This window comes from Gloeophyllum trabeum (genome assembly GCF_000344685.1).
Source record: "Gloeophyllum trabeum ATCC 11539 unplaced genomic scaffold GLOTRscaffold_00011, whole genome shotgun sequence".
NCBI classification, from domain to species: Eukaryota; Fungi; Basidiomycota; class Agaricomycetes; order Gloeophyllales; family Gloeophyllaceae; genus Gloeophyllum; species Gloeophyllum trabeum.
Genome location: NW_006920420.1, coordinates 1,483,546 through 1,496,985, shown reverse-complemented (window position 1 = coordinate 1,496,985; position 13,440 = coordinate 1,483,546). Strand labels below are relative to the sequence as shown.

Here is a 13,440-nt window from a genome sequence, read left to right as displayed (position 1 = left end):
TGGGTGTGCCCGCGGGCAAAGTGCTGGCGAGGACGGTGCCCGTACCCGACCCGGGCAAAGTGACATGGGTATGGGTAGACCCGTGGGTGTACCCATGGGTACCCATGGGTGCCCACGGGTACGTGTATTGTCAAGTACCTCTATCTCGTGCTGATAGTGTATAGGGTAAGAATTATATGCTATCATTTGCTTTTGCTTTGCCCTTCCCCCTCCCTTCGCATCTGCCTTATTACCTGCCTCAATCACTTGAGCAACAACTTCCCCATCGGATAACAGAGGGGTCTTGATCCATGAGCCTACTGCTACCTGGGCCTTGAATGATTGCAAGGACATATTATGCTGTAAGTGATTGAATGGAGTGGTACATATGCCAAGATGTCATCCAGCTTGTGGGCCAATGGAGGCATGATGAGTCTGTATGCACGGCTACCGCATCGGAAAGGCTAATGAAACTATGGATCGTAGATTGCAGTACGGGCGACGAAGGAGATGATGACGACGACGGCGTTGATAGTACAGACTGTACAGGAGTGAAGGTGGAGCGAACGGACGAGACTTGGACGAGACATTCGTTGCCAACACAGTCAGCACTCCAAATACAAGGTAAATAGGTCCTCGGCCCACGGGTGACCCACGGTCTACCCACCCTAGCACTGGTCCTGCCCGTACCCGTCCCGGGTACAACGGATGGGTACCCATGATCCGTACGGGTACACCCGCACGGGTAAAGTACGGGTCGGGCGGTGGGTGTACCCGGGTAATGCCTGCCCGTGCGCATGCCAGACCCTAGTCACTGGGTCAGCCTGAGGCATGATTGTGCCGCTTGCTCCGCACGGGAAGACAATCCCGCAAAGGAAGCAAAATCCTATGGAGGTTCCATGGCAGTAATGAATCAACCACTCCCCTCAATGCTCCATCGGGCTGTCGTCGGGGGACCTGATGTTGCCTCGCATTATAGGTGGATACTTTATTGGTCTGCTGGCACGTCTCTTTGCGCGTAGGGTTTTTCCTGGCCGATGACCGATGGAAGCGATCGTCGGGAATGAATTCCAAAGATAGGATGTCCTGGACGTTTGCCCCATAATCCATGGAGAATGAAGGAGAGGCACGATAACAGGGAAATAGTACAAAGTCTGACTGCGAACAATCTTACTAAATTGGGACCAGTCCCAGACCGACTGGTTGGGGCAGGGCTATAGCGCGAAGATTCAAGCTGGTATATTGAGGTCGGAATACGGCAAATATGGTGTACATCATATATGGATTAAAATTATTACAAGACATCCGATAAATGAATGAACGGGTGTATCTCAGTCACAGCCTACACCAGAACCGTAAAGGAGAGGAATGGAATATATTATATTGAGCACTCTGACAAGCGGAGAAGTCCATTGCAGACGCTACAGCCGTGCATCCGAAGGCATCTTCTTGATTGCCTGGCGGACGCCTAGATCGGCGAGGACGTCTTCAGCTCCAGCCAGAATAGCATCATATGGTGACGTGCGATGGTACTATGTCCAAAGTGAGCATAGATCATTCTGGCGATGCACAGGATCCACTCACATTCTCTATGTACTTGCCCATACCTGTCACCGTGATACCACGGCCGCCAAAGATCTGAGTAGCATCCTCCGCAGTCTCGCGACCTGTTCTGGAGACGAATCTGTAGATGTCAGATAATGAGCCCATCGTTCTAATACGATCATGGCGGGTACAACGTACTGCTTCGCAAGGGCAATAGGTCCTGCTAGCTTATCAGATTGCTCCTTATACGACATCTGACAGCTATATGTTAGTGACGCTCGTGAGCATGGGGGAGTTGACACACGTTGCACATTTGATGCGTGACTGACTCCATCCAATTCTGACATGCTTCGACCCTAGATATGATGCTCGCGAGCTTGGCGCGGATGACGGGCTGGGAAGCGAGGGGTTTTCCAAACACTTGTCGTTGGTTCGCCCACCTCAGTGACGAAGTCAGTTTTCGCATACCCACACTGGAAGACGTTGGGGACTAAGAATACGCACTTGAGACATTCCTCCAGGATGAACCTCTGCGTGCCCAGACTGGTAGCAGCCACAGTCCACCGCTCGTGGTTGAAGTTGCTGAGGATGACGGCAAGGCCACCGCCCACTTTACCAAGCGTGTTCGCGATGGGAACTCGCACTTTGTCAAAGGTGACGTAGGCCGTCCCGGCGACCGAGGAGTACGACGTCTTGAGTGGTTTGGTATTTACGCCTTCCCCTCGTGGAATCAAGATAACGGTGAGGCCGTCCTAATGACAGCATGAGGAGTGCAGCCTCCGGGGCGAGGGAATAGCTTACCCTTGTTCTGCATCCCGTAGTGAAGTAGTCCGCGAATGTACCATTCGTAATCCACCTATCTCTTGTAGTCAGTAGACGCACAATCACATGGAGGATAACGCGCACTTCTTGGTTCCTGAGATAATCCAGTAATCGCCGTCCCTGACTGCGGTGGTCTGCATGCCGGCAACATCGCTGCCAGCAAAGGCCTCACTGATTGCCAAGGCGACGAACTTCTTTCCGTTTAATACGTCGGGTACTACTTTCGCACACAGCTCTGGCGAGCCGAAGTTGAGCACGGGCGGAAGACCGATCAGGACACCCGCCATAAACGCGTCGGAGTACCCGCGCATTCCGAGGCGACCAAGTTCCAAGTCGATGATGAACTAGAGACCAGAATTTATCAGAGACTCGACTATAAGCTGGTTCTGAGACGGAGTCTACCTCATGGAAGTAGTCAAACTCTTCCGGCGTAATGACCCCTCCCATCAATGACCGACCCTTCAGATGTTTCCCGGGGCCCAGACGCATGCCAATGATATTGTTGTCCCTGAAACGATATTAGTCCAAAATAACATACACGTCGAGATCGTGAGACATACGCCAATGCCCGCACGACCTCTGGGCTCATCCTTTTCCCGTCCATTTCACGAGCAAGTGCATCAGGTTGGATGACTTCTGTGAACAGCGTCCGGACGGCCTTGTGGAATCTGCGGTGGCTGTCATTGTAATACGGGTTGAAATAGCCGTTGACAAGCCACGTCGGCTCTGCATAGGGCACCTGCGACAACGCTCCTGGCGCGGGTGGCTTAATTTTCTCTTCTTGCCCGATAATCGTGCCAATCTGCAGGCGAGAGTATTGCGGGCGGAGAAGTACTTCATGTCGGTGAAGTCCAAAGAAGACCTTTGTGGCATCTCTTCCAGCTGGAAGGCGACTGAGCAAAAAGACGATACAACATGCACGTAGAGACTGACCAACTGTTTCGGGGTAGAAGACTGACGCTCCGCCAGGATGCATGTCGGCGAACTTGGATACGTCGTAGACTTTAGAGTCGATAATGATCCACTAACGGCAGGGTGAGAACGACGGGTCAGGACAACGGGGCACAGCAGCTTACCACATCCCCTTCTTTGTTATGCTACACGTTCGTTCCGTCATTCACCATCCGAGCGAGTGCGCAAGCGATTTAACTTACCTGAGCTACCTCTTCCTCGGTAAACAATCTACCGTGCTTGTATGAGCTTGGCTTGTTCTCTTCGGGCAACGACGTGCGAGGCAGGGGAAGACTCATGGTGACAAACAGGTAAGGGGCTAGAGGGAGGGGACGAGACCGAAAGTGGGGAGTTGAACTATACCGTTGGCGGGGATCCTAGTAGATATGCGGGGATGGCAGCACAACAACACAGCCGCAGCCCAGAAATCAGCTGCCTACCTGCCATCCATCCGTTCGCCACCATCATCTTAGAACGCCTAATTTGAGTGTGATCAACGGGTGCTCATCTTTTCTGCAACTGGGTGATCGGTTGAGGGTTTCATGGTGGCTTGTGGCGGTAGCGAAATCACCGTGACCGCTCGGCGTGACAGCAACTACTTAGACACGCAAAGCTCCCTGGCGCCTTTGCCCCGTATTGGATTAGCCTTCTCCTAGGCAATCCCTATGTCGATTTATGCCGACTACTTGGACGAACATTTCAATACGCTGGAAATCCAGGAAGAAATGACTCGTGACAATGTCCAAGAGGATTAACCCAGATGCCTGCGCGGTCATGGGCCAGACTGGACCGCCAGGCGGGTGCATAAGGACCCCTGATAATCAGTATCGAGGCTTTATTTTAGATGCCCAAAATTCAGCGTCTTTGTCCGCGCCAAATTTCCCGATTTTACGCCCTTTTGTCCGCGAAAAATCAGGTGCCAGCTCGATTTGCCTTCCATATTTGGGAATTGTGGCGTGGGTAACGCTCAAATCTTCCCGCGCTCGGCGTATGCCGAGAAATCCTGCCCAAAATGGGCAGGTGATGTCCGCGGGAAAAATAAGGGTTGGCCGCTGGGCTCCCAAAATCGGTCGCTTTGTCCGCGACAAATCAGGCCTGAGGGGTCTCAGATGGCCAACTTTTGTCCGCGTTTCCACAAAGCCTCGATACTGATAATCAGGGGTCCTGGTGCATAACGTCGAGATTATTGTGATGGATTAGCAGACTGGTGCGACCTCAGATCTGATATTCCCGATTGCGGTACTGGTCCGGTTTACTATAAAAGAACCGGCATAGGCTGCGCCAGGCACAACTACAGTAACGCGCATCAATCCTGTCGGAGCCGCCGTAATTCCCCGCAAATCAAGGTCGAAAAGTTCCAATGCCCTGGAATTTGATCCGTCGTTGATATGATGCCCGTCGTTACTGAGTACCTGTCGTTACAGATCAGGAGGTCTGATTAGCAGCAATCAACCGCAACACCGACATAGCGTACCTTAAGTCCGCCTATGTACCCGACTTTCTCAACCCAGATATTCGATACTCCTTCATCTTCTAGTGACCTCGCACGAAACCTGGTGACGTGCGAGTATGTACTGCATCGATATGCAGTCCAGCCACCCACGGCGAACATATCGTGAATACCGACATCCCCGCCTAGCCTAGCGACGTTGGTGCACGATGCTGTGCTCTTTTTCGGGGATACATATATCGGTCTCGGTCCAGCTATGAATATATGATACTCGCACCCTTCTATGTTTGCAAGTCCCATAGACCAAGAAACCAAGCAGAACACGCCGCAGGTCCTCACGTTAATGGCTGGCTATTCCGAGCTAGTATCGTGATCTCCACGCCGTTCCTGCGCCCGTTAACGCAGCCCATAGGTACCGACACAGGGGCCATATATCTGCAGGGCAAGGCACAGCGTGATAGGAAATCGTAATACGCTTCACCCGCGAATACTTACAGCGGAGAGTCAATAGTTCGAGCTTTATGAAAGAGGTCGAACCTGCACATAAGAGCCTACGATATCAATACATGAAAGAGACCGGTCGTTGTCGCCTGTACGCTGTTCAGTACTCCGTCCAAGTCTGGGCCAAGTGTTTGATGTGCAGAAGCAGGCGGCAAATGCACTCAATCTATACGCCGTACAGTATATCGCTGGCGTGTTGAGCTCTCCACAGTGATCCCAGACCTGCCGAGACATGTAGAGGCGGTTCAGTCGATTCGTGTCATACCTTGTATCGGCGCGGACATCGACGTCCTCCTCGGCGGACCCTAGTATGTGATTGCGAATGTGGTGCGGAAAGATCGAGAGTGTAGCACCTCTGGACAGACACCTATGTAGCACGGCGGGAATTTCGTGTATGCTCTTGCAAGCCAATAAAGGATCAATTTTATGCTTTATCCGAACGAATCCACGGACATCTAAATTTCAGCACACAACCATAAGGTCCGCGATTCCCTGGTGTGTATAACAGGCCTATGCTACCTTGACATCTACAGCCACTGCTTGTTACCATATTGTGAAAGGAAATCCCCCGACTTCTCCAGCGTCAAATCATCAATGACTTTCCGCATCTGCGAAACAGCTTCTTCGGGCGTCGAGGGACCCAACCAGTGCGGGTACTTCTTCTGGAAGCGCACAGCCAATACCATATTTTCCTGAATCTCCTCAGGAGACCCTGTACCATGGATGCTCATGAATTTATCGACATCAGGAAACCCAGAACCCGTGCAGGGAGACGTACCTTGCATAACTCCCTTCCCTTCCGAGGTGTCAACGACACCCGGAGCTAGCGAAAGGAAGGCAATGCCATCCTTCTTGTAGTCCACAGCGTACTTCGCGATGGCCATATTAAGCGCGGCTTTCGAGATGGAGTAGGGTGCCGTGGACGAGATCTCGACTTCGAGCGTAGAGTCGAGGTCCGCCAGCCCGGTAGAGATCGCGATCACCTTCTTCACGGAGCCTTGCAGTAGGAGGGGCAGGAAGGCGTTGGTAGTGAGCAGAACCCCGATGAGGTTGACGTTGAGCTGTATTCAACATGTGTTGTCAAGTGCTGGTGTGCGATGCGAGGCTCTCGACTCACAGCGTCTTTGACATCCGAGATCAACTCGTCGGCATGATCTGGAAGACTGTGCATCATCGCTGTGAGTTGCGTGATACTCTCGTGCAATATGCTTTGCTTACTAGCTCCGGACGCCGCGCACGGCGCGCCCCGTAGGAATCAGGGCAGCATTGCTGATAAGGACGTCGAGTTTCCCGCCGGTAACCCTTCCGACCTCGGCAGCAGCGTCCTATATGGTGCTCATAATCAGACGGAAACGTTGCAGCTGTCGTGGTGCGGATTAATGGACATACGGATAACGCTTTCTTATCCGTGACGTCGGCCTGGAGAACGTGGACGTTCGGGCGGTCAAGTGCGGTCAACCTGGTAGCCGTCGACTTGTTCCGGACAAGTCCAAACACCTCGTTGCCTGGGATGGAGCTCTGTGGTAAAATGCGATTAGGCCGGTGGGGCGAATATCGTGCATCAAACATACCAGCTGTCTTACGAATTCGAGCTGCGAATTATCGGGGTCATTCGAAGCATACACGATGATTTGAGAATGCGTCCACGTACCCCAATTCCTCGAGATGCTCCTGTCACTACGTACGAAGGCATGTTAGACTATCCTATCAAGATGCGAAGTAAGTAGCTCTCTGTTGCTGAAGCCCTTGGGACTTTGCAGGCTTTATACACCGCAGTTTGGTTTCGTTCGACGGCATACGCGTTCGCACTACATAGGCAACGCACACGAATCCTCTCGGCAGAACTTGCCTGACGATCCATTGAAGACCTGAACATGGATGATCAGATCCAGTGAATATGGACGGACCTCCGAGTCGGATCGCCGTTGCAAATCCCTAGTCTGTCAATGAGTATAGTAACTCGCAATGACTTATTCAAGCTGCTGCGAGATACAGTACTAGTAAGCTGCTTACGGGACGCTGCTTATGCTTGCAGGAGAACAGTTCGACCGGAGCCTATAGTACGTATACGATCGCCTATGAGCAGTGTTGATCGTAATATGAATGTGTTACAGTGCGTCCGAATCACTGACCACATCACACATTCAAGTCGCCCGCATTCGGAGTACATAGTACCAGCAGATATCGCCTCGTTAACCTGCAGCTGGCAAGGAGCTGGACCACTGGACCCTCCAAATTGCCTGGCAAGCATCCATCGTGCCTGGCTCATGATCATCGATCAGCCCTTGCTCGTGGATGCATAAGTATTGCATGTGCACCGGCGCTTCCAACTTCTGAGGCTGTATCCAGCAGCCTATATGGTGATACGTATGCATGTCCGCACAGTACCACCTGGTCACCGGTCAGGGGCCGTGCTGAAAGAGACCCTCCATAACGCTCGTTCAGGTCCCAGAGTTCCGTACTATAAGCCAATCTAAGGTATTTACACTAACACATATGCACCGCCTACATAAATCACACAAAGCACACAATCCTCTAAGTATCCACACACCCCTCACATCTTACACCCCCACCCCCACCCCACCCCCAACCAAATCCCCAGCACCCCTGCCCCAACCCCCACCCACCACGCTCCTCCTCCTCCTCCTCCTCCTCTCATGCCCATCCTCACACTAGCCCCGGCATTCGCCCCCTGGCTCCCCGCGTCCACCCAGTCGCGGTGCGCCGCGACCAGCTCGAGCACGAACGCCTGCCCCTCGGGCGACTTGCTCCCCTGCTGGCCGTACGAGTTCGGGTTGACCACGGGCGTGAGCCACATGTCCGCCGTGAAGTGCGCGAGGGAGGCGTTGCTTGCGGTGCTGCAGAGGAGGCGCGCGTTAGTGTCTGCCGAGGGGAGGGAAGCGGGAAGGGGAAGGGGAGGGAAGCGGGAAGGAAGGGGGGGACGGCGCTCACTCGTTGTTGCCCCCGAACAGCGCCGCGCGACTGCGCTCCGCGTCCGGCAGGTGCGCGTGCGCGCCCCACGCGTTCGCGAGGCGGTACACCGTCGCGGCGAGCAGCGCGGTGCTCGCCGCGTCGTCGAAGTTGGCGCTGTCGGACGAGTCGGGGTAGTTCCTGAACAGGCCGTTGGATTGCTGCGAGACATGATAGGGGGATTAAAATCGCTTCGGGACGCGAGGAGAGGGAGGGAAGAGGGAAGAGGGAAGAGGGAAGAGGGAAGAGGGAAGAGGGAAGAGGGAAGAGGGAAGAGGGAAGAGGGAAGAGGGAAGAGGGAAGAGGGAAGAGGGAAGAGGGAAGAGGGAAGAGGGAAGAGGGAAGAGGGAAGAGGGAAGAGGGAAGAGGGAAGAGGGAAGAGGGAAGAGGGAAGAGGGAAGAGGGAAGAGGGAAGAGGGAAGAGGGAAGAGGGAAGAGGGAAGAGGGAAGGGAGGGGTGACGGGAAATGGGATATACGGCGACGGGCGGAGGGAAGGCGGAAGGGCACGCACCAGATGCGGGTACATCCCGCCGTGGATCTCGCCGACCCAGTTCGCGAGGTCGATCTGCTCGTGCTTCATCGTGTTCGCGTACTGCGACTGCGCGATCGTCCTAAGCACGCGGAGCATGCCCGCCGCGGCCCACGCGTTGCCTGGTCAATTGCACGAGGGTTAGTGGACTGATGGAGTGGGGGACGGGGGAGGGAGGGCATGGAGAGGACTGGCGAGCGAACCCGAGCCTGCTCACAAGCGCTTCACTCGGCTCACTCACGAGTCGCAGCAGAGCCGCTCGGTGAAGGTGTAACTGGCGCTGCCAACGGAGCTATACCCTCGCACCCAGGGGTTCCAGCCTTGGACTATATGGATGGAGCCGAGGACATCGGGAGGATAGACAAATGGGAGAATGACGGCTTACCGGTCGACCAGTGCCCCTCGTCCGTACCACTGCCCATGAGGACGTGTTTCCAGAGGTTGTTTGCGCTCGTGTCGCGGAGGTACGAGCGGTAGAGCTTGCACTGTGTATACGCCTCCTCCAGCATACCTTTTGTCACGATGAGTCTACCAGTCCGAACGAGGGGGGTACTAGCGGCAAACACTCACTTCTGTTCCCCGTAGTCACGCCGTAGTACGCGAGGAACGGCGGGACCATGTACACCGAGTCGCTCCAGAGCTGCAGCTGGTCGACGCGGTGCGAGATGGCGCCGTCGCTGGTCTTCGGGACGCTGTCGCTGAACAGATACTCGACCTGGTCCCGCGCGGCGCGCGCATAGTCGACGCTCCCGTTGCCGCTCTGGTACCCCGTCCAGTTGGCAATGAGGACGGCGACGCCGACGCTCGCGGGGTCGCCGGCGGCGCTGTCCTTGATGAACGGCTGCGGGGAGTCGGACTGCGATTGGTTGGCGACGACGCCGTGGGCGATGGCGAGGACGTCGGCGAGGGAGGAGGGCGGGCCGTAGGTGTAGGCGGAGAAGGGGAGCGGGAGGGGCGTGGAGGAGAAGACGGAGTAGGAGGGCGTGTTCAGTTCGATGAGGGCTTCGGCGCGCGTGCCGAGCTCCCAGCTGGGGGATGGGGTTACTCGGAATGGGAGGGAGGAGCAATGGGAGGGAGACGGACCTGTGGGTGGCGCCGATGGCGAGGTTGTGCTGGACCTGGCTGAGCTGGTCGTCTGACAGGTCCTGCGCGGACGCCCGGAGCACGAGCAGGCAGGTCCATAGCCAGAACGAGACGGCCAGGAAGCGCTGTCTCAATTGCAAGGGAAGCACGCCCGTGACGTGCATGATCGGAGCTCGTAAGGTTAGGATTAGCAGAGGAGACTTGCACTGAGGAGACTTGCACTGAGAATGTCAACGGCAGCAAGACATGTAGGTTCTGAGGATGGAGAACAGCGACTCGGGTCATGGCGGCTGCTGCTCGGGTCGCCCAGAACACCCTCCATTGGCCGACCAAGCTCAATCACACATGACGACATTCCGCAGGCCCAAGAATACACCCAGTCGACGTCTCTTCTTCGGACTCTTCCTCAGCCTCTTCGTTCCTCTCTCCACGGACGTCGACGTGCGACATCGCAAGTCTTACTCTTTCTACTGCGTCGCCGTTCTTTGGCTGTACTAGAATCATATCGGTTCAACAAGCCGTGACTCTAGGAAACTATCCATGGCTCTCGCCAAGTGCCCAGCCCAGGCCTCTATCTAGCCGCCCGACATCCAGCACCACGCACGCCGCGCTGATAGCTCGCATCTCCACTGCGCTATGAATACTCGGGACTCTCTCACCCAACACACTTGTACCTGGCGAGCGCGTCTTGCCGCGGGGAGTGCCACACAGCCAGGACTCTGCACAAGGGCCCCGGAGTTAGCATGGTCATCTACAACGCTGACGTCCCATTCGGCATGTCTTGTCGAACATCGACGATCCATCGCCGGTTCAACAACCAGCTTTCTCGCGGGCAAGTCGATGGTTGCTGGTCCATATATACGTAAGCTGGGGGTGGGCAATCCCTGCGAGCCATCTGAGTTTGCCCTTGTTTGGCCCGTGGACCCGGCCCTTCGGCACGTCAAGGGAGCTGGACCTGAGACCGTTAGAACATGCTCCCTCCATAGCCCTTCATGCGCTGGACATCAGTTCCATCAGTTCGCACTATATTGCCCAGCTACATAGACGAAAATTGTTAATGAGAAGTATATCTATGATTGTCCGAGGTCAGATAATTTTAAGGCTATATAAGTAAGCTACAATGTAAGCAGAGAGCAACTCGTAAAGTCTCTCCCTTTATCATTCCAAGAGAGACGAAATTTAATAATCTGACTCCGGAGAATTGCAGCTGCACATATTAAGATTGCTTCTGTCAAGTTTTGATGGCAAGAGACTAGTCTCACGGCGAGTTGATACGTGTCTACGAACGAGTACATGTTCAGCCACTGGACTCTCACCGGAGACGCGTCGAAGTCCGACGCGACGCGTTTAATTAGTGGCGGTAGTTGCTTGTGCACCACCATCACTCGTCCAGGCCACGGCCCTGGGGCACGGCTGGCGCGGCTGGTTCCTGCTGATCTCTGCAGCTTTGTTTGTTATTCTATATACTTCAATCACTATTTAATGGCTCCCATTGGTCTGCTCTTCAGATCCGGCACAACACCCAGCCTAGATGGCACCGCTGTCGAAGGCAAAGAAACAACGTCTGAATGCATTAGCAAGTGCACAACGAGCGGTGCAATGTCAGAACGAGAACGATCCACCGAGTCCGAGTCCTACAACTGCACGAAGGCCAGCGAGGCAGCCGCTTGCGAGTACTAGTGCAGTGGTGGGGAGTGCGGGTGCTGGATCCGGACTGCGACCTGTGCAGACACGAAAACAAAGAGTCCGCGTGAGTGATATATTGAGATATACGATATCTGTGAGCCCTACGTCTGTGGCTGCCTAGTCTTTGGCAGAACAGCTCGCAATCGCCAACTCTGAATTGCAAGTTTCACGCGAGGAACTCAGTCAGCTGTCTGAAAAGCTTGCAGCCACGAAGACAATTCTCTTGGAGCGTGATTCTGCTTTGGTGTCAACAATGACAGAGTGCAATGATCTACGGCGTCGACTGCGTCTGGCTCGTGCACAAGGTCGGCGCAGTCAATGTAGCAAGGAGAAGCTGCTGCGCAAAGTCAGGGAACTCACAACGTCATCGGAGCTCACCAGTCAAGTATACAAAGCTCTCCTGGAAGCTCAAGTGCACTCTGAGGCTTCTTTGGAACAAGCTGAGGCGCATATACGAAGTCTTCAAGCTGATATTGAACAGATACAAGCTAATTGCATTGGGCAGATTGCGGTGGCAAGCTCCTCCCACGACTTGCTTATCATTGCAAACTCTCGAATGGAAAAAGACTTGTGTCTCGCGCAGGAGGATGCTCGGGGTGCTCGCAATGAAATTTCTATGTTACGAACGGAGTTTGATCAATTTACCGCCGATGCGAGTTCTTCTCAGGCTGTCCTCAGTACTCATATCTTGTACCTGAAGGAACAGCTCTCTGGCACTTGCAAGGAGGTCTATGCACTGCGGAAACGGTGTCAGCGTCACCCTGCCATCCTTGCGAGGGCAGTTGTTAAGGCTAAGCAAGAGACTGGGGTACTTCGGCTGCAGCACAAGGGGACCTACACGGCTGCGTGCCAGAGCAATATCTCGAGCTCTAGTCTCGTCAGGCACAGCACAGGAGAAAGTCGGAACCATCATTCAAGTTCTTGCGAAGGCCCTAGGAATCAAGATCATTGGCAAGATACCAAGTAGGCGCACTGTAAGACGGGCCATAATTGAAGGCGGCATTGCTTCGAAGATCCAGCTCGGAATGGAACTGACGCTTACAAATGGGTTCACTATTAGCGGGGATGGGACTACGCACCGGCATGTAAACTATGAATCCCAGCACATTGCTTTCACGGCCCCATGCAGTTGGTTGCTGCTACAGTAGAATATCTCATAATGCATGACACAGTAGTGCATAATACCTCATAATGCATAGGTTGAGGCCGGAACCATAGCCGTTACTGTTACTTTATGCAAAAAATGTGGTACTGCATAATGCATAGCTATTTCAGGGTATCAACCACTATACGAGACCTACATAGCGACCTCTGTTATGATTTTCCCATGCTTATCTCATTCCATTTCCATTCCGAGCATTGCTATTGGACAGTACCTTTCTCTGAGTAGAACTTCCCATGGACGCTATCTTCTTCCCACACGTTATCTCCCTTGACTCACCTTCTACCAATGGGCGCCCTTGTATTTCTCATTTCTCTGAGTTACGTTCTCACAGGATAGCTTACGCGTCCCTTCTCATTGTTCTCTTCTTTGGGTATCAACCCCTATACCAGTTACTATATATACTGTAGGAAAACCCATGTATTCCTTAGTTCAACCTCCTGTTGAATACAGCGATTACCTGGACTCTTGACTTGACCGTTGGCATTGGCCCAGCTAGACCTACCTTTCAGTACGCTTACTGAGGTAGTGACGACATAACTGTTGGCACATTGCCCAGTTATCTCAAGACGACTAGTTAGGACATCGCTTCCTAACAACCTCATTATGCATAAGTAATAACAGATGCTCAGTCGGTGATAGAACGACTGTATTAGAATACTCTACCTAATAACACACGCTGCAATACATGTCAGCTAAGTATAGTACATCTACAGAGAGAAACATACCTCAGTCGGTGATAGAACGACTGAGGAAAACGA

General features: G+C 53.8%; 3 protein-coding genes across 3 annotated transcripts; all 3 read right to left on the bottom strand.

Annotated features, from left to right (window-relative positions):
• Nucleotides 1–1,400: 1,400 nt before the first annotated feature.
• On the bottom strand, nt 1,401–3,821 carry GLOTRDRAFT_117315 (peroxisomal acyl-CoA-dehydrogenase; the record flags this gene model as incomplete). Its single annotated transcript, XM_007870411.1, has 12 exons — nt 3,501–3,821; nt 3,423–3,443; nt 3,280–3,370; nt 2,907–3,228; nt 2,749–2,854; nt 2,431–2,690; nt 2,326–2,380; nt 2,029–2,276; nt 1,829–1,964; nt 1,723–1,778; nt 1,564–1,663; nt 1,401–1,511 (listed from the first exon to the last, which is right to left on the bottom strand). Exons 1-12 carry the CDS (start codon nt 3,594–3,596, stop codon nt 1,401–1,403), a joined length of 1,602 nt encoding a protein of 533 aa, XP_007868602.1. The 5' UTR covers nt 3,597–3,821.
• Nucleotides 3,822–5,648: 1,827 nt separating this feature from the next.
• On the bottom strand, nt 5,649–6,941 carry GLOTRDRAFT_79476 (NAD P-binding protein; the record flags this gene model as incomplete). Its single annotated transcript, XM_007870410.1, has 7 exons — nt 5,649–5,960; nt 6,027–6,309; nt 6,366–6,411; nt 6,467–6,573; nt 6,638–6,766; nt 6,820–6,840; nt 6,900–6,941. 7 exons carry the CDS (start codon nt 6,939–6,941, stop codon nt 5,776–5,778), a joined length of 813 nt encoding a protein of 270 aa, XP_007868601.1. The 3' UTR covers nt 5,649–5,775.
• A 585-nt stretch (nt 6,942–7,526) lies between these two features.
• On the bottom strand, nt 7,527–10,352 carry GLOTRDRAFT_117313 (uncharacterized protein; the record flags this gene model as incomplete). The annotated part of the gene is made up of 7 exons (XM_007870409.1): nt 9,832–10,352; nt 9,319–9,776; nt 9,134–9,259; nt 8,731–8,870; nt 8,201–8,379; nt 7,920–8,106; nt 7,527–7,601 (listed from the first exon to the last, which is right to left on the bottom strand). Exons 1-7 carry the CDS (start codon nt 9,993–9,995, stop codon nt 7,527–7,529), a joined length of 1,329 nt encoding a protein of 442 aa, XP_007868600.1. The 5' UTR covers nt 9,996–10,352.
• Nucleotides 10,353–13,440: the final 3,088 nt, after the last annotated feature.